The 27,423-nt window shown below is 48.0% G+C and overlaps 1 protein-coding gene across 1 annotated transcript in view; it reads left to right on the top strand.

The window, feature by feature from the left end:
- SPAG8 (sperm associated antigen 8) overlaps positions 1 to 27,423 on the top strand; it is a 111,887-nt gene that overhangs the window by 74,280 nt on the left and 10,184 nt on the right. The window contains exon 5 of the mRNA XM_069205695.1: positions 22,240 to 22,354. Coding sequence (XP_069061796.1) covers positions 22,240 to 22,354 — 115 coding nt within the window. The remainder of the gene's footprint in view (positions 1 to 22,239; positions 22,355 to 27,423) is intronic.

The raw sequence follows: 27,423 nt of genomic DNA on the forward strand, positions 1-27,423 counted from the left end.
ACCTGTGTAGATGGGCCATTGACTGACACGGTCCCATGTGTGAGTGGCCAGTGACTGATCAAGTTTTATGATAACGCGCCAGCAGCTGATGTGGTCGGTGGGTTGGGACCACTGCGTAGCTATGGCTCGGAGATACAGCCACTCCTGTCTGGTTTAGTGTCCCACATGAAGAGGTTAGGACGTTTGTGCATGTGTTTTCTTTGCACTCTCTACCATGTTTACCTTTCAGTGCAATCCATTCTGCATCCGTCTGTACATGTGGTGTTGTTACGGTTAGTTTCTAACCGACCTTCCTCTGCCCAAGAAGGGCTTTCTATATGTGGGGGCAGAACTGCAGCCTCCTCCAGACATTCAAATGTCTCTGCTTTGAGAATTGGCCACATCTAGCTCTAAGCTGAAGAGTACTGCACGGTCAGGTTTGCTGGTGAAATTGTTCTTCTTTGCAGAAATGCCTGGTAGAGGGGAAGCTTCTCTGAAAGGCGGGAACAGGACACAGCAAAACTTCATGTACTGTGACGGCAGGACTCCAGGCTGTTTGTATGTCAGATTACAGCATATAACAAGAAGATTTGTCAGGGAATCCTGGGGAACCAGGTTTGAGTCTCAACGTCGCCTCAGCATCCTGTGATTCTGGATGAATCACTTCATCTCCCCATGCTTACTAAAAACAAGCATTTGCAATGCAATAGGTCTCGCATTTGCTTGAGTTAGACCTATTGGCATTGTAAATTCATAACTAGACTTTTCTTGCCACATAAATTGGTCAATCCTGCTTCATAATTTCATCTTTTCCTGCCATATAATTCCAGTGGCCCAGCATTTATCTAAAGCACTTCCATTTACCTTCTTCCTCTAACTTAAAACATACATAACTATCATATAAACCTTTATCAGAAATAAACATTTGGCATTAGAGTGTAATGCTCAAAACACCATAGCAAAAATATAATTTGTAACGAATTGAGGTGGGTGAAAGGAAAGAGGGAGTCGGGAGTAAAGATGGAGGGGACAAGTGGCATAGTAACGGTGTCAGAGGTCCTGGAGTAAGAAAGGAAAATGGTTGACTGCAACGGTAGGAGAATACAGCAGTAATTAGAGTTGAGTGAGGTCCATAAGTTAATGGGCCCCGGTGCCACTGCACCTGTTGCTGCATTGATAACTAGGCCTCAGGAGAGAAAGCAGATGGGGCAGAAAAACAGAAGTGAAAGGAATACAACACATAAGAGGAAGAAAGGGTAGGGTTACAAAGAAAAGAAAGAAGGGAAGGAAAGAACAAGAAAATGAAAAGACAGTGAAGAGCAGAATTAGAGCAAATGTCTGAGACAAAAGAAAAAAGGGAAGGGAATGAATGATAAAGAGGAAAAAAATGAAAGAATTGTGAAAAGAAAGAGAAAAATTAACATTCGAGAGAAAAGAGAGGTGGTGAGAGAAACAAGCAACGAAATAACCAGGGAATATATGTACTGACACATTTCCCACAGACACAGAATGGGAAAACCACTTTGAAACATTGGGTCTCGACAAGTAACTTGTGGTTTCCACATAAAGATTGGAAAAAGAGGGATTTATAGTAAAACATGAATTGACACATAAAGATAAGAAAAACACCAGAGAAAGGAAGAAACAAAGATCTAAAAAAAAAAGAAAAAGGACGCATACAGAGTCAAAGGAAAGAGCAAATAAAAAAGACAAAGAAAGAATGAAGGGAAGAAAAAAATAGTGAAAGAATGAACGCCTGATGAAGAAAAAAGGAACGTAACAAGGAAAGAAATAACCAAGTTTTTGCGAGTTTGAAAGAGGAGGTAGTAAGAGGAAGAGGGAAATAACAAAAAGGGAGAGGAGCAGAAATAAACAGTTGAAAGAAAGAGCAAAACTGATAATGTGTGAATTTTAAGAGGCTGGAAAGATAAAAGTGGGGGAGAAAGAAAACATTGTGAGTAAACAGAGTAAAGAAAAGAACGGAGTGAGATAGGTAAAACAGACCCTCCCAAATAAAGAAGGCAGCTAAGAATAGATTTAATTGGCTCCCCCACGTCCTCAAACAGACATCAGATTGTGGAACAGCAGGGGACACTGAAGAACAGCAGGAGGTGCATTAGCAGAGTTGTATGTGAACCCCAATACAACAATATTAGGGCGCTTCAGATCAGGATTGGGGGTATAGACAGAGCTGTGTCTCGGCCCAGTGCTGGAATAACAGAAAGGCAGCAGGTGAGAAACGGAGAGCCGTGTTATTCCTGGTATTGGAATAATGGGGCGCTGCAGGTTAGGGTTGAGGTGCACTGACAGAGTTGTATGTGGGCTGCAGTACTGGAATAGTAACAGGCACACACGCTCAGAAGCCAGATAGGTTAATAGAGCTATGTGTGGAACCTAGTATTGGCCTGCCAGTGTTGCAGAGTGTTAGCCTAGAGATGCCCTGGTGAAGCTGCGAGTGGGGCCCAGTAAGGGAGTAGCATTGTCTCTGAACCACAGAAGCGAGGAGTTCTGAAGGGCGTGTGTGTGTGTGAGCCTTAGTACTGAGAAAAAATGTGCACTGAATGTTAGAATTGATGGTTTCTGGCAGAGCTGTGGTGGTTCCCATCAACAGTGGCGTTGGATGTTAGACTTGAGGTGCACTGGCTGAGCTGTGTTTTGCTGTTTTGGGTCCAGTTTTGGCTTGTCAGTGGGACTGAATATTAGACTGTAAGAACTGAGGTGATCTCGCAGACAGCGTGTGTCGGGTTGTGGAACGGCTGAGGGCTTGGAGTGTGGGATCTGAGGTGCACTGATGGAGCTGCACCCGAGGTCCCCTTCACTGGAGCAGCAGAGATTACTGACTGCAAAAACTGAGAGGTGCTCTGGCAGACAGCGTGTGTGGGGTAACTAGCACAGCTGAGGGCTTGGAGTGTGTGAACTGCAGTGCACTAATGAGGCTGCACTCGAGGTCCCAGTACTTGATCAGTAGAGTGCAATGACTGCAGGAACTGAAGGGCCTGGCAGACAGCGTGTGTGGGGTTCCTGGCACTGGCATGGCTGAAGGCTTGGAGTGTGTGAACTGCAGGTCACTGATAGAGCTGCACCCGAGGTCCCACTACTGGAGCAGCAGTGTGTACTGACTATAACAACTGAGGTGCTCCGGCAGACAGCACGTGTAAGGTTCCTGGCACCTGCACGGCTGAAGGCCTGGAGTGTGTGAACTGCAGGTCACTGATGGAGCTGTTCCTGAAGTCCCTCTACTGGAGCAGCAGAGTGTACTGACTGCAAGAACTGAGGTGCTCTGACAGACAGCGGGTGTAGCGTTCCTACCACTGCCACTGCTGAAGACTTGGGGTGTGTGAACTGAGGTGCACTGATGGAGCTGCGAGTGATATCCCAGTATGGAGCAGAAGTTGGCACTGTCTCTAAGGATTGCGGATAAAGCTAGGTTAAGAGGTTATAAGCAGTTACAAGCAATCCTCTGCCCTTGGGACAGGCAGGCACACTTGGTAAAGAAAATCAAAGCCAAAAAAGGGCGGGAGCCAGGCAGCTGAGAGAGGGTGCAGAGAGCCCAAGAAGACCAAATGTGACCAAGATAACAGCCTGATTTATAGCCTTGTTTACAACTAAGCTCAAGGGAAGAATGCTCTGCAAATAAAAAGGGAAGCCTCCCTGGACAGGAACAGGAAACACAGTAAAAAAAGTGCCCCACAGACCAGATAAACAGGACAAAGCTTAATTATACAGTAGTTGGTCCCTGCTCCCACACAGAAGAAGGAGAGACAAAGAGGCAGGACTGACCACTAACAAGTAAGGATTTTTAAATGACACTGAAACTAACAAATGAAATAGCTGGAAGCCCACAGAAGAAGTATACATAAAAGTAAACAAGAGGTTGTACGCTTATGCTCGACCTCATGAATGCGTCCTTGTGTAATGTAACTGGGGCTCACATAAAGCGCTCCAACACCTTGGAGCTTGCGCTATATAAAACTGCAAAAAAATGGTGTGAACATGGTCAGCAGTGAAAATGTCAATTTTAGGGATATAAGAACCTCCCGCATTGACCACCTTGTACCTGCTTGCGCCCCAACATTTGATTGTTGGGCACACAACATTCAGCAGAACACTAGACAGATCACAGACTCACCACAACATGGAGATCCCTCTTGGCTATCACCAAGGTCACAACAGAACCAACCACAACAATAAACAAACAGCTACAACCCCTCAGCCCCTCAGAAGATGTTATTCAGAACAACGCACAGCCCAGTGGCAGTGTGTATGTGGTTGGACATCACTGATCTGACCTCAGCACTCCACTCCTCATAGCTGCTGTAGCACACTACCCAAAACCTGTCCAACAGCCCATAGCTGGCCTGGCTTAAAGGGATACTGTGGAACCTAATAACATGCCATCATCTCAGTTACCACAAGCACATACTTCTCACGAGGAAATGCACATAGTGGTGCTCGGAGGTGGGATATACCCCATAAAGAATTCGGGCTACACACATGCTAAACAACCCTAACCATTACAACACACACCCACACACAAACCCAAAAATCATTCATCGACAGAGAAAGTTAGACCAAAAGTCTAACTTAGACCAAAAGTCTAACTTTAGTACTTTTCGGTATTCACAAAGGTAAAGTTAGATCCAAAGTCAAACTTGACCAGAAGCAAATTTAGACTTTTGGTCTAAGTTAGATTTTTGGTCTAACTTGACCTTTGTGAATTGGTCCCTATATGTTTTAAATGCAGTCTATTTGTAGACAGGAACATAGATTTTTTTTTTTTTTGCAGATTCATCTGTGAGTCCATCTCTTAATTCCCAACTTCTTGTGATCTTACACATTGTTAAAAGAAGTTAGGTTGGGCCATAGCAGAGATAACGTCTTGAGATCATGTAGTAGTGTGCATGGCTGCTAGCCTGCCTTAGCATAGAGGGTTGAATGACTTCCTTGTGGTAGCGGAATCCTCACTTGGAGCTCGCCATCACATCACAGGTGCAGCCTAGGAGGACTTACCTATCAGTAATCCAAGGAGCGCACCCCACATGGGAGGGCCCTGGTCTGTACCCGCATGCTGACTAGTTAAGCAATTCTCAGTCTCAAGCATGTCATCACGACTGCAATGAACCTGCCACTGCTGGTGGTTTCCCTAAGCCCCCAAGCTGTAGGGCTTGTTTTCTTTTCATTGTGAAAAGCACTCATGTTCCCTCCAAGGACAGCATCACAATGCAAATAAGAAAATGTGCTCCAGAGGTGATCGAGCACCGACAATGTGCTACTGTGAAAGCCAAGTGACTCGTAGCGGATGTGCTGCGCGATCGAGCAGGTGGCAGCAGTCTCAGTGTCCTCTCGCTTCAGACACCTGCACCAATGGTGACATAATAGGATACAATTACTGTGTTTCTGCGGATTCCATACGATGTCGCTTTGTCTTGATAAGACCTCTGCCGAAGTTCCCTTCCTGTATTGTTCCTTATGTTGACTCCCACTCCCAGCAATGGCTTCCATAACTTCCTTCTCTGGCAGCCGCTGGCCGTCTCTTGTCTCTGTCTTGCTGTAACCTCTTCTGGCGTTCCCTTCCTGTATTGTTCCTTGTGTTGACTCCCACTCCCAGCAATGGCTTCCATAACTTCCTTCTCTGGCAGCCGCTGGTCGTCTCTTGTCTCTGTCTTGCTGTAACCTCTTCTGGCGTTCCCTTCCTGCATTGTTCCTTGTGTTGACTCCCACTCCCAGCAATGGCTTCCGAGAACTTCCTTCTCTGGCAGCCGCTGGTCGTCTCTTGTCTCTGTCTTGCTGTAACCTCTTCTGGCGTTCCCTTCCTGTATTGTTCCTTATGTTGACTCCCACTCCCAGCAATGGCTTCCATAACTTCCTTCTCTGGCAGCCGCTGGTCGTCTCTTGTCTCTGTCTTGCTGTAACCTCTTCTGGCGTTCCCTTCCTGTATTGTTCCTTATGTTGACTCCCACTCCCAGCAATGGCTTCCATAACTTCCTTCTCTGGCAGCCGCTGGTCGTCTCTTGTCTCTGTCTTGCTGTCACCTCTTCTGGCGTTCCCTTCCTGTATTGTTCCTTGTGTTGACTCCCACTCCCAGCAATGGCTTCCATAACTTCCTTCTCTGGCAGCCGCTGGTCGTCTCTTGTCTCTGTCTTGCTGTAACCTCTTCTGGCGTTCCCTTCCTGCATTGTTCCTTGTGTTGACTCCCACTCCCAGCAATGGCTTCCGAGAACTTCCTTCTCTGGCAGCCGCTGGTCGTCTCTTGTCTCTGTCTTGCTGTAACCTCTTCTGGCGTTCCCTTCCTGTATTGTTCCTTATGTTGACTCCCACTTGTAGGAGGCTGGACTGGCTTGTAGTGAGTACCAAGGGGTACTTGCACCTTGCACCAGGCCCAGTTATCCCTTATTAGTGTATAGGGTGTCTAGCAGCTTAGGCTGATAGATAATGGTAGCTTAGCAGAGCAGCTCAGGCTGAACTAGGAGACGTGTGAAGCTACTACAGTACCACTTAGTGTCATATGCACAATATCATAAGAAAACACAATACACAGTTATACTAAAAATAAAGGTACTTTATTTTTATGACAATATGCCAAAGTATCTTAGAGTGTACCCTCAGTGAGAGGATAGGAAATATACACAAGATATATATACACAATAGCAAAAATATGCAGTATAGTCTTAGAAAACAGTGCAAACAATGTATAGTTACAATAGGATGCAATGGGGAAACATAGGGATAGGGGCAACACAAACCATATACTCCAGAAGTGGAATGCGAACCACGAATGGACCCCAAACCTATGTGACCTTGTAGAGGGTCGCTGGGACTATTAGAAAATAGTGAGAGTTAGAAAAATAACCCTCCCCAAGACCCTGAAAAGTGAGTGCAAAGTGCACTAAAGTTCCCCTAAGGACAAAATAGTCGTGTTAGAGGGAGAATGCAAGGAAAACACAAATCAGCAATGCAACAACGATGGATTCCTGTCTAAGGGTACCTGTGGAACAAGGGGACCAAGTCCAAAAGTCACAAGCAGCTCGGAGATGGGCAGATGCCCAAGAAATGCCAGCGGTTGGTGCAAAGAAGCTCTTACTAGGCTGAAGAACTGTGAATACTGCAGGAACGACAAGGGCTAGAGACTTCCCCTTTGGAGGATGGATCCCCCACGCCTTGGAGAGTCGTGCAGAAGTGTTTTCCCGCCGGATGGACGCCAACAAGCCTTGCTACACGCAAATCGTGCGTTTGGCGTTTTTGGACGCTGCTGGGGCCCAGGAGGGACCAGGAGGTCACAAATTGGACCTGCAGAGAGAGGGAACGTCGAGCAAGACAAAGAGCCCTCACTGAAGCAGGTAGCACCCGGAGAAGTGCCAGAAACAGGCACTACGAGGATGCGTGAAACGGTGCTCGCCGAAGTTGCACAAAGGAGTCCCACGTCGCCGGAGACCAACTTAGAAAGTCGTGCAATGCAGGTTAGAGTGCCGTGGACCCAGGCTTGGCTGTGCACGAAGGATTTCCGCCGGAAGTGCACAGGGGCCGGAGTAGCTTGCAAAGTCGCGGTTCCCAGCAATGCAGCCCAGCGAGGTGAGGCAAGGACTTACCTCCACCAAACTTGGGCTGAAGAGTCACTGGACTGTGGGGGTCACTTGGACGGTGTCGCTGGAGTCGAGGGACCTCGCTCGTCGTGCTGAGAGGAGACCCAAGGGACCGGTAATGCAGCTTTTTGGTGCCTGCGGTTGCAGGGGGAAGATTCCGTCGACCCACGGGAGATTTCTTCGGAGCTTCTGGTGCAGAGAGGAGGCAGACTACCCCCACAGCATGCACAAGCAGGAAAACAGTCGAGAAGGCGGCAGGATCAGCGTTACAGAGTTGCAGTAGTCGTCTTTGCTACTATGTTGCAGGTTTGCAGGCTTCCAGCGCGGTCAGCGGTCGATTCCTTATCAGAAGGTGAAGAGGGAGATGCAGAGGAACTCGGCTGAGCTCATGCATTCGTTATCTGAAGTTTCCCCAGAGACAGAGACCCTAAATAGCCAGAAAAGAGGGTTTGGCTACCTAGGAGAGAGGAAAGGCTACTAACACCTGAAGGAGCCTATCAGCAGGAGTCTCTGACGTCACCTGGTGGCACTGGCCACTCAGAGCAGTCCAGTGTGCCAGCAGCACCTCTGTTTCCAAGATGGCAGAGGTCTGGAGCACACTGGAGGAGCTCTGGACACCTCCCAGGGGAGGTGCAGGTCAGGGGAGTGGTCACTCCCCTTTCCTTTGTCCAGTTTCGCGCCAGAGCAGGGGCTAAGGGGTCCCTGAACCGGTGTAGACTGGCTTATGCAGAATTGGGCACATCTGTGCCCAACAAAGCATTTCCAGAGGCTGGGGGAGGCTACTCCTCCCCTGCCTTCACACCATTTTCCAAAGGGAGAGGGTGTCATACCCTCTCTCAGAGGAAGTTCTTTGTTCTGCCATCCTGGGCCAGGCCTGGCTGGACCCCAGGAGGGCAGCTGCCTGTCTGAGGGGTTGGCAGCAGCAGCAGCTGCAGTGAAACCCCAGGAAGGGCAGTCTGGCAGTACCAGGGTCTGTGCTACAGACCACTGGGATCATGGAATTGTACTAACAATGCCAGGATGGCATAGAGGGGGCAATTCCATGATCATAGACATGTTACATGGCCATATTCGGAGTTACCATGGTGAAGCTACATATAGGTAGTGACCTATATGTAGTGCACGCGTGTAATGGTGTCCCCGCACTCACAAAGTTCAGTGAATTGGCTCTGAACAATGTGGGGGCACCTTGGCTAGTGCCAGGGTGCCCTCACACTAAGTAACTTTGCACCTAACCTTTACCAGGTAAAGGTTAGACATATAGGTGACTTATAAGTTACTTAAGTGCAGTGTAAAATGGCTGTGAAATAACGTGGACGTTATTTCACTCAGGCTGCAGTGGCAGGCCTGTGTAAGAATTGTCAGAGCTCCCTATGGGTGGCAAAAGAAATGCTGCAGCCCATAGGGATCTCCTGGAACCCCAATACCCTGGGTACCTCAGTACCATATACTAGGGAATTATAAGGGTGTTCCAGTAAGCCAATGTAAATTGGTAAAAATGGTCACTAGCCTGTCAGTGACAATTTGGAAAGAAATGAGAGAGCATAACCACTGAGGTTCTGATTAGCAGAGCCTCAGTGAGACAGTTAGTCACTACACAGGTAACACATTCAGGCACACTTATGAGCACTGGGGCCCTGGGTTACCAGGGTCCCAGTGACACATACAACTAAAACAACATATATACAGTGAAAAATGGGGGTAACATGCCAGGCAAGATGGTACTTTCCTACACAACCCCCCCCCCAAACGAAGGACAATAAGACTAGCCATTACCTGATGAGTCTTCATTGTCTAAGTGGAAATATCTGGAGAGTCCATCTGCATTGGAGTGGCTACTCCCAGGTCTATGTTCCACTGTATAGTCCATTCCCTGTAGGGATATGGACCACCTCAACAATTTAGGATTTTCACCTTTCATTTGTTTTAGCCAAAGTAGAGGTTTGTGGTCTGTCTGAACAATGAAGTGAGTGCCAAACAGGTATGGCCTCAACTTCTTCAGAGCCCAGACCACAGCAAAGGCCTCCCTCTCAATGGCAGACCAACGCTTTTCTCTAGGGGTCAACCTTCTACTAATAAAAGCAACAGGTTGATCCTGGCCCTCAGAATTAAGTTGTGATAGGACTGCCCCTACTCCTAATTCAGATGCATCAGTTTGGACATAGAATTTTTTAGAGTAACAAGGGCTTTTCAGGACAGGTGCAGAGCACATGGCCTGCTTCAGCTCCTCAAAAGCTTTCTGACAGTTTGCTGTCCATAATACCTTTTTAGGCATTTTCTTGGATGTGAGGTCATTAAGAGGGGCTGCAATGGAGCCATAGTTCTTAATGAACCTCCTGTAATACCCAGTGAGGCCTAGGAAGGCTCTCACCTGAGTCTGAGTGGTAGGGGGAACCCAATCAATAATAGTTTGGATTTTCCCCTGAAGTGGTGCAATCTGTTCCCCACCAACAAGGTGTCCCAGATAAACCACCTTACCCTGCCCTATCTGGCACTTTGAAGCCTTGATAGTGAGGCCTGCCTTTTGCAGGGCCTCCAAAACTTTCCAAAGGTGGACCAGGTGATCATCCCAGCTGGAGCTAAAGACAGCTATATCATCCAAATATGCTGCACTGAAAGCTTCCAGCCCTTGCAGGACTGTGTTCACCAACCTCTGAAAAGTGGCAGGTGCATTTTTCAAACCAAAAGGCATTACAGTAAACTGGTAATGTCCTCCAATGGTAGAAAATGCAGTCTTAGGTTTAGCATCTTCTGACATTTTGATCTGCCAATACCCTGCAGTCAAATCAAAAGTGCTTAGATACTTGGCAGATGCCAGTGTATCTATTAGCTCATCTGCCCTGGGTATAGGGTGAGCATCAGTTTTGGTTACCAAGTTGAGACCTCTATAGTCTACACAAAACCTCATTTCCTTCTTCCCATCTTTAGAATTGGGTTTTGGTACCAGTACCACAGGAGAAGCCCATGGACTGTCAGAGTGCTCAACCACTCCTAGTTCCAACATCTTCTGAACTTCTTGCTTTATGCAGTCCCTGACATGGTCAGGCTGCCTATAGATCTTACTTTTGACAGGTAAACTGTCTCCAGTATCTATAGTGTGCTCACACCAAGAAGTGGTGCCTGGCACAATGGAGAAGAGTTCTGAAAATTGTCCTAGGAGATTTATGCAATTATCTTTCTGCTCAGCAGTAAGACAATCAGCCAAAACTACACCTTCCACAAGAGCATCTTGTTCTGTGGAAGAGAAGAGATCAGGTAGAGGATCACTGTCTTCTTCCTGTCCCTCATCTGTTGCCATGAGCAGGGTGAGATCAGCCCTGTCATAGTAGGGTTTCAGGCGGTTGACATGGAGCACCCTAAGGGGACTCCTGGCAGTGCCTAAGTCAACCAAGTAGGTGACTTCACCCTTCTTTTCAACAATTGTGTGGGGTCCACTCCATTTATCTTGGAGTGCTCTTGGGGCCACAGGCTCCAAGACCCACACTTTCTGCCCTGGTTGGTACTGAACCAAAACAGCCTTCTGATCATGCCATTGCTTCTGGAGCTCTTGGCTGGCCTGAAGGTTTTTACTGGCCTTTTTCATGTACTCAGCCATCCTTGATCTGAGGCCAAGTACATAATCCACAATATCCTGCTTAGGAGCTTTTAAAGGTTGTTCCCAACCCTCCTTTACAAGTGTGAGTGGACCCCTAACAGGGTGTCCAAAAAGAAGTTCAAAGGGGCTGAAGCCCACTCCTTTCTGGGGTACCTCCCTGTAGGCAAAAAGGAGGCATGGTAGAAGGATATCCCATCTCCTGCGGAGTTTTTCAGGGAGTCCCATAATCATGCCTTTGAGAGTTTTATTAAATCTCTCCACCAGTCCATTTGTTTGTGGATGATAGGGTGTTGTGAACTTGTAAGTTACACCACACTCCTTCCACATGGCCTTTAAGTATGCAGACATGAAATTGCTTCCTCTGTCTGATACTACTTCCTTTGGGAAGCCCACCCTGGAAAATATTCCCAGGAGGGCCTTTGCCACTGCAGGAGCTGTAGTGGTCCTTAAAGGAATAGCTTCAGGATATCTTGTGGCATGGTCCACTACCACTAAGATAAACCTATTGCCTGAAGCAGTAGGAGGGTCAAGGGGGCCAACTATGTCAACCCCTACCCTTTCAAAGGGAACCCCAACCACAGGCAGTGGGATAAGGGGTGCCTTTGGCGTGCCACCTGTCTTGCCACTGGCTTGACAGGTTTCACAGGACTTACAAAATTCCTTTGTGTCCTCAGACATCCTAGGCCAATGAAACAATGGTACCAATCTGTCCCAAGTTTTCATTTGACCCAGGTGCCCAGCTAAGGGAATGTCATGTGCCAGTGTTAGGAGGAACTTTCTGTACTCCTGAGGAATCACTAATCTCCTGGCAGCTCCAGGTTTAGGATCCCTATGCTCAGTGTACAAGAGGTTGTCCTCCCAGTAAACTCTGTGTGAGTCACTGACATCCCCATTAGCCTGTTTGACAGCTTGCTGTCTGAGACCCTCTAATGTGGGACAGGTTTGCTGTGCCACACTCAGCTCCTCTCTGGCAGGCCCCCCTTCACCCAAAAGCTCAGCAGTGTCTGCTTCCAGCTCCTCTGGTGTAGGTTCTGCACAGGGAGGGAATTCTTCTTCCTCAGAAGTAGAATCCACTGTAGAGGGAGGGATAGTAGGAAGTGGTTTGCTTCTACTAGCCCTAGCTTTAGGGAGCACTTGGTCCATTGTTCCAGGATCCAAGCTTCCCTGTCCTTTTTGCTTTTTGGCCTGAGCCCTTGTCAAAGCAAAAATATGCCCTGGGATGCCCAGCATTGCTGCATGGGCCTCCAACTCCACATCTGACCAAGCTGATGTCTCCAAATCATTCCCTAATAGACAGTCTACAGGTAAATCTGAAGCTACCACAACTTTCTTTGGACCAGATACCCCCCCCCAGTTGAGATTTACAACAGCCATGGGGTGGCTTTGTGTTATGTTGTGAGCATCGGTTACTTGGTACTGGTGTCCAAGTATGTGTTGTTCAGGGTGCACCAGTTTCTCAATCACCATTGTGACACTGGCACCTGTGTCCCTGTAGGCCTGGACCTCAACACCATTTATTAGGGTTAGTTGCTTGTACTTCTCCAAGTTATGGGGGCAAGCAACCAAAGTGGCTAAGTCAATAGCCCCTTCAGAGACTAAAGTAGCCTCTGTGGTCTCCCTAATCAGACCAACCCCAACTAAATTACCAAAAGTGAGCCCAGCTACTCCCTTGGATTGGCTATTAGTAGGTTTGCTCCCACCACCACTGCTATTAGTAGGGACACTAGGTGTAGCAGTAGGGGTTGTAGTGGTAGGAGCTGTGGTGCCTTTCTTTGGACAACTGGGATCTGTTGTCCAATGGCCTTTTATTTTACATAAATAGCACCATGGTTTCTTTTCCTTGTTCTGATTAAAGGAGGATTTGGGCCCACCACCCCCACCAGAGTGTTTTTGTGGGCCTGATGAAGACTCATTTTTAGATTTGTCCCCACCCTTGTCAGAAGACTTACCATCCTTCTTTTTGTTGCCATCTTTGCCACCCCCTGTATGAACTTTTCTGTTCACTCTTGTTCTGACCCATTTGTCTGCCTTCTTTCCCAATTCTTGGGGAGAGGTCAGATCAGAGTCCACCAAGTACTGGTGCAACAAATCAGACACACAATTATTAAGAATATGCTCTCTCAGGATCAAGTTATACAGGCTGTCATAATCAGTAACTTTACTGCCATGTAACCACCCCTCCAAGGCCTTCACTGCCTGGTCAATGAAATCAACCCAGTCTTGTGAAGACTCCTTTTTGGTATCTCTGAACTTTATCCTGTACTGTTCAGTGGTTAAGCCATAACCATCCAGGAGTGCATTCTTAAGAACTTGGAAATTGTTAGCATCATTTTCTTTTACAGTAAGGAGCCTATCCCTACCTTTTCCAGTAAATAATAGCCATAGGATAGCAGCCCACTGCTTTTGAGGGACATCCTGTACAGCACAGGCCCTCTCAAGTGCAGCAAACCACTTGTTAATGTCATCCCCCTCCTTGTAAGGGGGAACTATCTTATGCAGATTCCTGGAATCATGCTCTTTTGCAGGATGACTATGTGGAATACTGCTGCTGCCACCATGGGTATCTAAACCCATCTTCTGTCTTTCCCTCTCTATTTCTAAAGACTGTCTATCCAAATCCAGCTGTTGCTTCTTGAGCTTCAGTCTGGTTTGCTCCACTCTCAATCTATTGAGCTCCCTTTCTAACAATCTGTCATCAGGGTGGGTGGGAGGGACATTTCTAGATACAGAGGTATGATGGGAATGAACAGAAGGAGACCTGTCCCTTACAGAGGGCACCCTAACAGCTTGGCTACCAGCATAATGTGAGAGCACATCATCAGTATGATGTGATTCAACCTCTGTACCAACTATGCTAGACTGTCTAGTAATGGGCAGGCTGAGAAGTTTCTTTCCTGAACCTTTTCCTGGGGGAGTCCCTGGATCAGATTGAGAACCATTAGCTACTTTTTCTACAGATTGGGCACTTATGGCCTTATCTTGTACTCTAAGCATATTAATTAACAGTTCTAAGGAAGGATTCTTCCCTACACTCAAACCTCTCTCTATGCAGAGACTCCTTGCTCCTTTCCAGCTAAGGTGATCATATGCAAGTTTGGACAGTTCAACTTTTTGGCCTGTGCCAGACATTTTTTAGAGAGAGTTAAAGTGATAGACAAAGAGAAAAAAGTTTTCAGAACTTTTTGGAAAGACAGAAAAAACTTTTTTAAACTTTTAAGAACTTTTTGAAAGTTTAGAAGTACTTTTCAGCACTTAGAAAAGAGTGAAAAGAGGAAATGCAAAACTTTTTGTCTATGTGTATATACATTGACCTTGTTTTGTATATTTTTCTCTTATGAAAAGTACAATGACAAGAGTGGTAAGTAGTCTCAAAGCACTTATCCCACCGCTGCACAACCAATGTAGGAGGCTGGACTGGCTTGTAGTGAGTACCAAGGGGTACTTGTACCTTGCACCAGGCCCAGTTATCCCTTATTAGTGTATAGGGTGTCTAGCAGCTTAGGCTGATAGATAATGGTAGCTTAGCAGAGCAGCTCAGGCTGAACTAGGAGACGTGTGAAGCTACTACAGTACCACTTAGTGTCATATGCACAATATCATAAGAAAACACAATACACAGTTATACTAAAAATAAAGGTACTTTATTTTTATGACAATATGCCAAAGTATCTTAGAGTGTACCCTCAGTGAGAGGATAGGAAATATACACAAGATATATATACACAATAGCAAAAATATGCAGTATAGTCTTAGAAAACAGTGCAAACAATGTATAGTTACAATAGGATGCAATGGGGAAACATAGGGATAGGGGCAACACAAACCATATACTCCAGAAGTGGAATGCGAACCACGAATGGACCCCAAACCTATGTGACCTTGTAGAGGGTCGCTGGGACTATTAGAAAATAGTGAGAGTTAGAAAAATAACCCTCCCCAAGACCCTGAAAAGTGAGTGCAAAGTGCACTAAAGTTCCCCTAAGGACAAAATAGTCGTGTTAGAGGGAGAATGCAAGGAAAACACAAATCAGCAATGCAACAACGATGGATTCCTGTCTAAGGGTACCTGTGGAACAAGGGGACCAAGTCCAAAAGTCACAAGCAGCTCGGAGATGGGCAGATGCCCAAGAAATGCCAGCGGTTGGTGCAAAGAAGCTCTTACTAGGCTGAAGAACTGTGAATACTGCAGGAACGACAAGGGCTAGAGACTTCCCCTTTGGAGGATGGATCCCCCACGCCTTGGAGAGTCGTGCAGAAGTGTTTTCCCGCTGGATGGACGCCAACAAGCCTTGCTACACGCAAATCGTGCGTTTGGCGTTTTTGGACGCTGCTGGGGCCCAGGAGGGACCAGGAGGTCACAAATTGGACCTGCAGAGAGAGGGAACGTCGAGCAAGACAAAGAGCCCTCACTGAAGCAGGTAGCACCCGGAGAAGTGCCAGAAACAGGCACTACGAGGATGCGTGAAACGGTGCTCGCCGAAGTTGCACAAAGGAGTCCCACGTCGCCGGAGACCAACTTAGAAAGTCGTGCAATGCAGGTTAGAGTGCCGTGGACCCAGGCTTGGCTGTGCACGAAGGATTTCCGCCGGAAGTGCACAGGGGCCGGAGTAGCTTGCAAAGTCGCGGTTCCCAGCAATGCAGCCCAGCGAGGTGAGGCAAGGACTTACCTCCACCAAACTTGGGCTGAAGAGTCACTGGACTGTGGGGGTCACTTGGACGGTGTCGCTGGATTCGAGGGACCTCGCTCGTCGTGCTGAGAGGAGACCCAAGGGACCGGTAATGCAGCTTTTTGGTGCCTGCGGTTGCAGGGGGAAGATTCCGTCGACCCACGGGAGATTTCTTCGGAGCTTCTGGTGCAGAGAGGAGGCAGACTACCCCCACAGCATGCACAAGCAGGAAAACAGTCGAGAAGGCGGCAGGATCAGCGTTACAGAGTTGCAGTAGTCGTCTTTGCTACTATGTTGCAGGTTTGCAGGCTTCCAGCGCGGTCAGCGGTCGATTCCTTATCAGAAGGTGAAGAGGGAGATGCAGAGGAACTCGGCTGAGCTCATGCATTCGTTATCTGAAGTTTCCCCAGAGACAGAGACCCTAAATAGCCAGAAAAGAGGGTTTGGCTACCTAGGAGAGAGGAAAGGCTACTAACACCTGAAGGAGCCTATCAGCAGGAGTCTCTGACGTCACCTGGTGGCACTTGCCACTCAGAGCAGTCCAGTGTGCCAGCAGCACCTCTGTTTCCAAGATGGCAGAGGTCTGGAGCACACTGGAGGAGCTCTGGACACCTCCCAGGGGAGGTGCAGGTCAGGGGAGTGGTCACTCCCCTTTCCTTTGTCCAGTTTCGCGCCAGAGCAGGGGCTAAGGAGTCCCTGAACCGGTGTAGACTGGCTTATGCAGAATTGGGCACATCTGTGCCCAACAAAGCATTTCCAGAGGCTGGGGGAGGCTACTCCTCCCCTGCCTTCACACCATTTTCCAAAGGGAGAGGGTGTCATAACCTCTCTCAGAGGAAGTTCTTTGTTCTGCCATCCTGGGCCAGGCCTGGCTGGACCCCAGGAGGGCAGCTGCCTGTCTGAGGGGTTGGCAGCAGCAGCAGCTGCAGTGAAACCCCAGGAAGGGCAGTCTGGCAGTACCAGGGTCTGTGCTACAGACCACTGGGATCATGGAATTGTACCAACAATGCCAGGATGGCATAGAGGGGGCAATTCCATGATCATAGACATGTTACATGGCCATATTCGGAGTTACCATGGTGAAGCTACATATAGGTAGTGACCTATATGTAGTGCACGCGTGTAATGGTGTCCCCGCACTCACAAAGTTCAGTGAATTGGCTCTGAACAATGTGGGGGCACCTTGGCTAGTGCCAGGGTGCCCTCACACTAAGTAACTTTGCACCTAACCTTTACCAGGTAAAGGTTAGACATATAGGTGACTTATAAGTTACTTAAGTGCAGTGTAAAATGGCTGTGAAATAACGTGGACGTTATTTCACTCAGGCTGCAGTGGCAGGCCTGTGTAAGAATTGTCAGAGCTCCCTATGGGTGGCAAAAGAAATGCTGCAGCCCATAGGGATCTCCTGGAACCCCAATACCCTGGGTACCTCAGTACCATATACTAGGGAATTATAAGGGTGTTCCAGTAAGCCAATGTAAATTGGTAAAAATGGTCACTAGCCTGTCAGTGACAATTTGGAAAGAAATGAGAGAGCATAACCACTGAGGTTCTGATTAGCAGAGCCTCAGTGAGACAGTTAGTCACTACACAGGTAACACATTCAGGCACACTTATGAGCACTGGGGCCCTGGGTTACCAGGGTCCCAGTGACACATACAACTAAAACAACATATATACAGTGAAAAATGGGGGTAACATGCCAGGCAAGATGGTACTTTCCTACACCACTCCCAGCAATGGCTTCCATAACTTCCTTCTCTGGCAGCCGCTGGTCGTCTCTTGTCTCTGTCTTGCTGTAACCTCTTCTGGCGTTCCCTTCCTGTATTGTTCCTTATGTTGACTCCCACTCCCAGCAATGGCTTCCATAACTTCCTTCTCTGGCAGCCGCTGGCCGTCTCTTGTCTCTGTCTTGCTGTAACCTCTTCTGGCGTTCCCTTCCTGTATTGTTCCTTATGTTGACTCCCACTCCCAGCAATGGCTTCCATAACTTCCTTCTCTGGCAGCCGCTGGCCGTCTCTTGTCTCTGTCTTGCTGTAACCTCTTCTGGCGTTCCCTTCCTGTATTGTTCCTTATGTTGACTCCCACTCCCAGCAATGGCTTCCATAACTTCCTTCTCTGGCAGCCGCTGGCCGTCTCTTGTCTCTGTCTTGCTGTAACCTCTTCTGGCGTTCCCTTCCTGTATTGTTCCTTGTGTTGACTCCCACTCCCAGCAATGGCTTCCATAACTTCCTTCTCTGGCAGTCGCTGGTCGTCTCTTGTCTCTGTCTTGCTGTAACCTCTTCTGGCGTTCCCTTCCTGCATTGTTCCTTATGTTGACTCCCACTCCCAGCAATGGCTTCCATAACTTCCTTCTCTGGCAGCCGCTGGTCGTCTCTTGTCTCTGTCTTGCTGTCACCTCTTCTGGCGTTCCCTTCCTGTATTGTTCCTTGTGTTGACTCCCACTCCCAGCAATGGCTTCCATAACTTCCTTCTCTGGCAGCCGCTGGTCGTCTCTTGTCTCTGTCTTGCTGTAACCTCTTCTGGCGTTCCCTTCCTGCATTGTTCCTTGTGTTGACTCCCACTCCCAGCAATGGCTTCCGAGAACTTCCTTCTCTGGCAGCCGCTGGTCGTCTCTTGTCTCTGTCTTGCTGTAACCTCTTCTGGCGTTCCCTTCCTGTATTGTTCCTTATGTTGACTCCCACTCCCAGCAATGGCTTCCATAACTTCCTTCTCTGGCAGCCGCTGGTCGTCTCTTGTCTCTGTCTTGCTGTAACCTCTTCTGGCGTTCCCTTCCTGTATTGTTCCTTGTGTTGACTCCCACTCCCAGCAATGGCTTCCATAACTTCCTTCTCTGGCAGCCGCTGGTCATCTCTTGTCTCTGTCTTGCTGTAACCTCTTCTGGCGTTCCCTTCCTGCATTGTTCCTTGTGTTGACTCCCACTCCCAGCAATGGCTTCCATAACTTCCTTCTCTGGCAGCCGCTGGTCGTCTCTTGTCTCTGTCTTGCTGTAACCTCTTCTGGCGTTCCCTTCCTGCATTGTTCCTTGTGTTGACTCCCACTCCCAGCAATGGCTTCCATAACTTCCTTCTCTGGCAGCCGCTGGTCATCTCTTGTCTCTGTCTTGCTGTAACCTCTTCTGGCGTTCCCTTTCTGCATTGTTCCTTGTGTTGACTCCCACTCCCAGCAATGGCTTCCATAACTTCCTTCTCTGGCAGCCGCTGGCCGTCTCTTGTCTGTGTCTTGCTGTAACCTCTTCTGGCGTTCCCTTCCTGCATTGTTCCTTATGTTGACTCCCACTCCCAGCAATGGCTTCCATAACTTCCTTCTCTGGCAGTCGCTGGTCATCTGTACTCTCTGTCTTGCTGTAACCTCTTCTGGAGTTCCCTTCCTCTCTTGTTCGCTATATTCACTCCTGTCCCGATGTTTGACTTCCTTAGCTTCTTTTCACTGGTGACCGCTCTTTATCAACTAGATAAAGCTTCGTTTTGTTGCATATTTCGTGACTGATAATTCACTATTTTGATTTCTGGTTTGCTTCAGATTTGTATTTTGAGTTTGAAATCTGTGAAATACCCAAGTCCTTTATTCTCTCTTCTGACTTTGCTTGTGTAGGATGTTGCCAAAGACTCCAAAGTCAACCACCCAACCGGCATCCTACTTGCACTTAGACAATCACTACAGCGGGTGCCAGTAGCATCTCATGCTTTACTACTTTGGCCATCACCCTCATCCCAATCCTTGCATCATGAGTGTCAACCACTCTTATTATTGACTACATTAATTTAAAAAAACAACAAGACCTCCCCTTCCATTTGTGCACTTAATGTTACCTGGGGTCTGACAATAAATAACTTTATTTGGAATGATTTTTCTGTAAAAGTTACCCTCCCTCATTTTCCTATGGGAGGGGTTCAGGGAATCACCATGTTCTGTGTACACATTGTGTTATCTTGGCCCCAGAGGTGTGTGCCCTGATGCGTTCTGCACCTGCTGAAGGCACACTGTAGCTACACACCACTGTGTCATTCCCATACGGGCCCTGCTGTGTGTATTCCTGCTACTACTGGCCCTCTGTGTCAGTGGGTACAAACCTGGACAACTGAGAACCCTGAAGCCCCAACTGCTGAGGAGAAACAGAAACATCCCTTCACCCAAAAACCCACCAACCAAACAATAAGGGCGTCTCACATACCTTCCCTCGTACAAAGTCAGTGGTGCCCCTTTTAGGGTGGCAATGGTCTTGGTGTGAAGTACAGTGAACTATCGGAGAGTCACTGTACAAGGTGTAGGAAGCACTGCTAAATTCTTTATGTAGATGAGTTTTTATTAAGGGACAGATGTGTTGGGAATCATCCCCTAAAGACCAGTGGTTCACCTATACAAGAGTACGTGCCATCTCCCATAGATGTCCGGTGAGTCTAGTATTGGTGCCGCCCCTTACTAGCTGGAGTTCTTGTGTCAGCCTTCATTGTGGCCAGGACAATCAGTGGACAATGTTTTCTGACTAACTCATAGGGCATCCCCACTGCTCCAGTGGTGAAGAAGTATTTAGTGGATGACGGGTGAATTCAATGTGGTCTCTTATTTTTAGTGGATGATAATGATATAAGAGAGTCTATTTTTGTGTCTCAACAATGCCGAACCACACTTGTGGTAGCAGAGGTTTTATTGTGGCTAGATTATGTTGATGACATGTATTTGTGGCTCTCTTCTGGCACTATTCTTAAATTACCAGTTGACTAGGGCATGGCAGAGAGGCTGGTATTTAATCTGCGTAAAATCAACCATGCATCGGGGGTGAAGCTCCGGCTTTGCTGGCTTCCTGCTTGTTGACTGACCTGGTACAAGGCTTTTTGTTTGACTCATCGAGCTCTTTGTGGACACGACTTAACTTTATCGACAAGAGAGGGGATGCTCCCTGCTGCTTGTTACATTCAAGAGCCCTTCCTCTTTCTGCTGTTGCACTGTACAGACGGCTGTAGCATGGAGGCCAGGCCTTTGAGATCTTCAACATACAGCTCGTTGCATACAAGAGCCATTCCTATTTTTGTTTTTTCCACAGTACAGGCAGGTGTGGGTTGGAGGCTAGGCCACAACATGCAGCTTGTTGCATACAAGAGCCATTCCTCTTTCTACTGTTCCACTGTATAGGCGGATGTAGCTTGGAGGCCATGCCTTCAAGCTTTTCAACATGCAGCTCGTAACTTGCAGCTATGGAATGACCCCCCTAATCACCTTTCTGTTTTGTTCACTGCTCTGGAATACATTGCTTTCTACAGGTCCTCACTCAGCGACCAATCAATACCTACCCAGGATGCATAATACTATAGAAATTGTAATGTATACATTGAATTTGTACGTTTCAAATTAGCAGTGTTTCCCATTTATGCGCAGATGGAAAGATCCGGAGTTTGGCCCCTGTCTGGTCTGACTAGCTTATGCAGGTTTTCTTTTCCTTTTGTCACTTGTAGTCTTGCAGTTATAGTACAGAACAAACTGTCCTACAAGTACCAGAATTCAATGAGAAAAATATGGGCCTGATTTAGATCTTGGCGGATGAGTTATTCTGTCACATCTGTGACAGATATCCTGTCTTCCAATATATAAATCCTATAGGATATGATGGGGTTTATATTTCGGTGGATGGGATATCCGTCACCGTTGTGATGGTGTAACTCATCCTCCAAGATCTAAATCAGGCCCCACGCCTGGAGCCTGAGAGCTCTTGCATGCATTGGCTGCCTTTTTGAACATGTATTTAAATGGGAACACACAAAAACTCCAGAGCAACATGCTGGCCCCACACCGATGAATAATTCATCGAGAAGTGTGCAGAAAGGAGAGCATGGCCAGGCCCGCTGTGGCAGGAAGCAAGCCAGTGCCTGTCCATGCTTTGAGGTCTGCGGGGTACTGAGAGATGCCTTGACTGCCACTTGCATCATTACCACTTTGCTGTGGTATCAGTGCCATTCTCAATGCAAATGTGTGATGATCACTCCCAATTAACAAAGGTTTTACAGCAGCAAAGGCTTCTTAATACAACATATAGAATGGTCTGCCTACTGCCCTGTGAGGACGATCATGAATGTTGAGTTCTGGCGATCTACATTGAGTTTCTCTGCTGAGCCCTGGCGAAAATCTGCTCAAGCTAAGCGCTGCGAAAGTCCCCAAACAATAAGTGTCTGTGTCTCTGAAATCACGATGCGTAGACAAGAGTGGTGGGGACGCATGGGACTCGTAGTCGTCACTGGGCCCCACCTGTTCCAACTGAAAACTGGATGTTATGGTCAGGAACCAACCTGTGTCTAGGGCTTCAAAGTGGCAATGAAATAAATAAAATACATGAAAGTTGCCCAGTGTGTTGCCTCCTTCCAGGCTTTGTGGCTTTCTCAGTACTGGCCCTCTTGTTCATGTCTTGTGCTTTTTTCCTTTCAGTGAGGAATCATTTGATGAACTGAACCCACCTCCACCCGAACCAGTGAAAACATCCACCACGCACAGGGACTACAATGCAGAGTGCTTCAAGCCCACCCCTTGGCTGCCGACTAAAGTAAGTGATCTGCTACAGACTTACTCCAGTAAGTGCTCTGCTCTAGACAGACTTAAGTAAGTGCTTTGCTGTAGACCAACCTAAGTAAGCTCTCTGGTATAGACTGACTAAAGTAAGTGCCTTGCTGTAGACCAACCTAAGTAAGCTCTCTGCTATAGACTGACTAAAGTAAGTGCCTTGCTGTAGACCAACCTAGGTAAGCACCCTGCTATAGAATGACTCCAGTAAGTGTCCTGCCGTAGACCAACCTAGGTAAGCACCCTGCTATAGACTGACTAAAGTAAGTGTCCTGCCGTAGACCAACCAAGGTAAGCTCTCTGCTATAGACTGACTAAAGTAAGTGTCCTGCCGTAGACCAACCTAGGGAAGCTCCCTGCTATAGACTGACTAAAGTGAGTGCCCTGCCGTAGACCAACCTAGGTAAACTCTCTACTATAGACTGACTAAAGTAAGTGTCCTGCTATAGACTAACCTAGGTAAGCTCCCTGCTATAGACTGACTAAAGTAAGTGTCCTGCCGTAGACCAACCTAGGCAAGCTCCCTGCTATAGACTGACTAAAGTAAGTGTCCTGCCGTAGACCAACCTAGGCAAGCACCCTGCTATAGACTGACTAAAGTAAGTGTCCTCCGGTAGACCAACCAAGGTAAGCTCTCTGCTATAGACTGACTAAAGTAAGTGTCCGGCCGTAGACTAACCTAGGTAAGCTCTCTGCTATAGACTGACTAAAGTAAGTGTCCAGCCGTAGACTAACCTAGGTAAGCACCCTGCTATAGAATGACTCCAGTAAGTGTCCTGCCGTAGACCAACCTAGGTAAGCACCCTGCTATAGACTGACTAAAGTAAGTGTCCTGCCGTAGACCAACCAAGGTAAGCTCTCTGCTATAGACTGACTAAAGTAAGTGTCCTGCCGTAGACCAACCTAGGGAAGCTCCCTGCTATAGACTGACTAAAGTGAGTGCCCTGCCGTAGACCAACCTAGGTAAACTCTCTAATATAGACTGACTAAAGTAAGTGTCCTGTTATAGACTAACCTAGGTAAGCTCCCTGCTATAGACTGACTAAAGTAAGTGTCCTGCCGTAGACCAACCTAGGCAAGCTCCCTGCTATAGACTGACTAAAGTAAGTGTCCGGCCGTAGACTAACCTAGGGAAGCTCCCTGCTATAGACTGACTAAAGTAAGTGTCCGGCCGTAGACTAACCTAGGGAAGCTCCCTGCTATAGACTGACTAAAGTAAGTGTCCTGCCGTAGACCAACCTAGGCAAGCACCCTGCTATAGACTGACTAAAGTAAGTGTCCTCCTGTAGACCAACCAAGGTAAGCTCTCTGCTATAGACTGACTAAAGTAAGTGTCCGGCCGTAGACTAACCTAGGTAAGCTCTCTGCTATAGACTGACTAAAGTGAGTGTCATGCCGTAGACCAACCTAGGTAAGCTGTCTGCTATAGGCTGACTAAAGCAAGTGTCCTGCTGTAGACTAACCTAGGGAAGCTCCCTGCTATAGACTGACTAAAGTAAGTGTCCGGCCGTAGACCAACCTAGGCAAGCTCCCTGCTTTAGACTGACTAAAGTAAGTGTCCGGCCGTAGACTAACCTAGGGAAGCTCTCTGCTATAGACTGACTAAAGTAAGTGTCCTGCCGTAGACCAACCTAGGCAAGCTCCCTGCTATAGACTGACTAAAGTAAGTGTCCGGCCATAGACCAACCTAGGGAAGCTCTCTGCTATAGACTGACTAAAGTAAGTGTCCGGCCGTAGACCAACCTAGGCAAGCACCCTGCTATAGACTGACTAAAGTAAGTGTCCGGCCGTAGACTAACCTAGGTAAGCTCCCTGCTATAGACTGACTAAAGAAAGTGTCCGGCCGTAGACCAACCTAGGCAAGCACCCTGCTATAGACTGACTAAAGTAAGTGTCCTGCCGTAGACCAACCTAGGTAAGCTCCCTGCTATAGACTGACTAAAGTGAGTGCCCTGCCGTAGACCAACCTAGGCAAGCTCTCTGCTATAGACTGACTAAAGTGAGTGTCCTCCCGTAGACCAACCAAGGTAAGCTCTCTGCTATAGACTGACTAAAGTAAGTGTCCTTCCGTAGACCAACCAAGGTAAGCTCTCTGCTATAGACTGACTAAAGTGAGTGTCCTGCTGTAGACTAACCTAGGTAAGCTCTCTGCTATAGTCTGACTAAAGTGAGTGTCCTGTCATAGACCAACCTAGGTAAGCTCTCTGCTATAGGCTGACTAAAGTGAGTGTCCTGACGTAGACCAACCAAGGTAAACTCTCTGCTATATTCTGACTAAAGTGAGTGTCCTGCCGTAGACCAACCAAGGTAAGCTGTCCACTATAGACTGACTAAAGTAAGTGCCCTGCTGTAGGCCAACCTAGGTAAGCTGTCTGCTATAGACTGACTAAAGTGAGTGTCCTGTCATAGACCAACCTAGGTAAGCTCTCTGCTATAGGCTGACTAAAGTGAGTGTCCTGACGTAGACCAACCAAGGTAAACTCTCTGCTATATTCTGACTAAAGTGAGTGTCCTGCCGTAGACCAACCAAGGTAAGCTGTCCACTATAGACTGACTAAAGTAAGTGCCCTGCTGTAGGCCAACCTAGGTAAGCTGTCTGCTATAGACTGACTAAAGTATGTGCCCTACTGTAGACCAACCAAGGTAAGCTGTCTACTGTAGACTGACTAAAGTGAGTGTCCTGCCGTAGACCAACCTAGGTAAGCTCTCTGCTATAGACAGACTTATGTAAGTGCCCTACTGTAGACCAACTTAGGTAAGCTCTCTGGGTGCATGCGCACGTTTGCACTACAGGTCACTGCACCAGGTCACTATAAGTCACCCCTATGGTAGGCCCTCTCAGCCCAGTGGGCAGGATGCAGGTTCTTGTGTGTAAGGGCACCCCACACACTCCACGTCCATTTTCCTGGATTTTGTGAGTGCGAGGATGACATTTTACACGTGTACTGGACATAGGTCACTACCTATGTCCAGCTACATATTGGCAACTCCGAACCTGGGCATGTTTGGTATCAAACATGTTAGAATCATACCCCAAAACTGTTGCAAGTATTGGAAGTATGATTCCATGCACTCTGGGGGCTCATTAGAGGACCCCAGTATTGCTACACCAGTCTTACAGGGTTTTCTGAGCAGCCCAAGCTGCTGCCACCCCTCAATCAGGTTTCTACCCTCCTGCTGCTTGATCTGAATAAACCCAGGAAAGCAGAAAAAAGGATTTCCTTTGGGAGAGGGAGGTAACACCCTTTGGAAGTTGGTGTGAGTGGCTTGGGAGGGTAAGCCTCCCCAAGCCACTGGTATGCTTTGAAGGGCACATTTGGTGTCCTCCATGCATAAACCAGTCCATGCCGGTTCGGGGACCCCTATTCCCTGCTCTGGCGCGAAACTGGACAGTGGAAAGGGGAGTGACCACTCTAGTGTCCATCACCACCCCAGGGGTGGTGCTCCGAGCTCCTCCAAAGGGTCCCTGTGTTCTGCCATCTTGTTTCCAAGGTTGGCAGGGAACTCTGGGAGCATATGAGTGGCCAGACCAGGCAGGTGACGTCAGAGCCCGCAACTGATAGGTGCTTACCTGGCTAGGTGACCAATCCCTCTTTAGGGTCTCTCTCTTGGGTGGGGCCTCAGATTCGGCTTGCAAGACTCCAGCAGGATTCCTCTGCAACCTCCACTTTGACGTCTGGCCACTGGAACTGCGACTGGACCCTCCAGGAACCGACAACGTTGCAATCCACAAAGAAGACTCTTCTGCAACTTTGTTTCCACTGCTCCTGCCAGCTTTGCAACATTTCCCTGGCTGTGCATCCTCAGAAGACAACAGCTCTTCAGCATGCACCAGGAGAAGGAATCTCCCTTGGAGTGAAGGAGTCACTCCCCTGCATCCACAGGCACCTGCTACAACGTCGACCGGCTGAATGGACCTCCCCTCATTTGCGTGGATCCAGCATCACGGGTGGTGGTCCGGAGTAGTCCTCTTGGTCCTCTCTGCCAGCTGTCCAACATTGATGGAGGTGAGCCTTTGCCTTCCCACGCAGGACAGTACCCCCTGCACCGCATCTCTTGCAGCTGCCAAGGCTTGTTTGCATCTCTTCCAAAGGATCTTCAGGAGACATGTAGCTCCAGTCCTCAGAAAGCCTTCCTGCTACAGTTAGTCCTCTGCGTGGTTCTCCTGAGTCGTGGGATCCCTTCCTGTAGTGCTGCGTGGCCTCCATCTACAACTTCTGTGTCCCCGTCCTGTGGAGTGCCTATGGGTGCTGTCTCTGCTCCTGTGGACTCTCTGCAATGCCGAGGGTCCCCTGTGACTCCCCCTCCTGGGTTGAGTCCTTCTGGGCCTTGCTGGTCCCCAGCAGCACCACTTTTCCACTAACCGAGAGTTTGCCTTTGCCGAGGCCTGTTGCTGAAATTTCCGCACCGACACCCATCTGCAATCTGCACTCCAGCGTGGGACATCTTCTGCATCCATCAGGAACTCTTCCCTGGTTCCAGGGCTGCAGTGCTGACCTGTTCTTCCTCACCATCGATTAACTCCTGCAAGTACAGCTGGGTGGGTAGTAGCTCCTACTTCTCCTGTACTCTGCTGACACTTTTGGACTTGGTCCCCTCTCCCCACAGGACTTCTTCTCCAGGAATCCACCGCTGGTTTCTTGCAGTCTTGTCTGGGTGTCTTCTTTTTCTTCCTTTTGGGTGGTTTGGGGAAATTCCAGCAATTTACTCCTGCTTTCTTGGCCGCAGGGGGTGGGGGCGCTGTGTTACTTTCCTCTGTGGTTCTCTAGTACCCCCAGCTCCCTTCTACACATTCCACTTACCTAGGTGGGGGTCCTGTGTTCGCATTCCATTTTTGTAGTCTATGGTTTGGGCTTCCCCTAGGGTCACTTTTTCCTTTTGCTATTTGCACTGTCTTTAACCATTTCTATGCCTATTTCCGATTACTAGTGTACGTAATTAGTCTGTTTACTTACCTCCTAAGGAAGTATTGCCTTTTTAGTAATTTTGGTATTGTGTCACTAAAATAAAGTACCTTTATTTTTGTAACACCATGTTTTTCTTTCATGCGTG

This window comes from Pleurodeles waltl, chromosome 1_2, assembly GCF_031143425.1.
Source record: "Pleurodeles waltl isolate 20211129_DDA chromosome 1_2, aPleWal1.hap1.20221129, whole genome shotgun sequence".
Lineage (NCBI taxonomy): Eukaryota > Metazoa > Chordata > Amphibia > Caudata > Salamandridae > Pleurodeles > Pleurodeles waltl.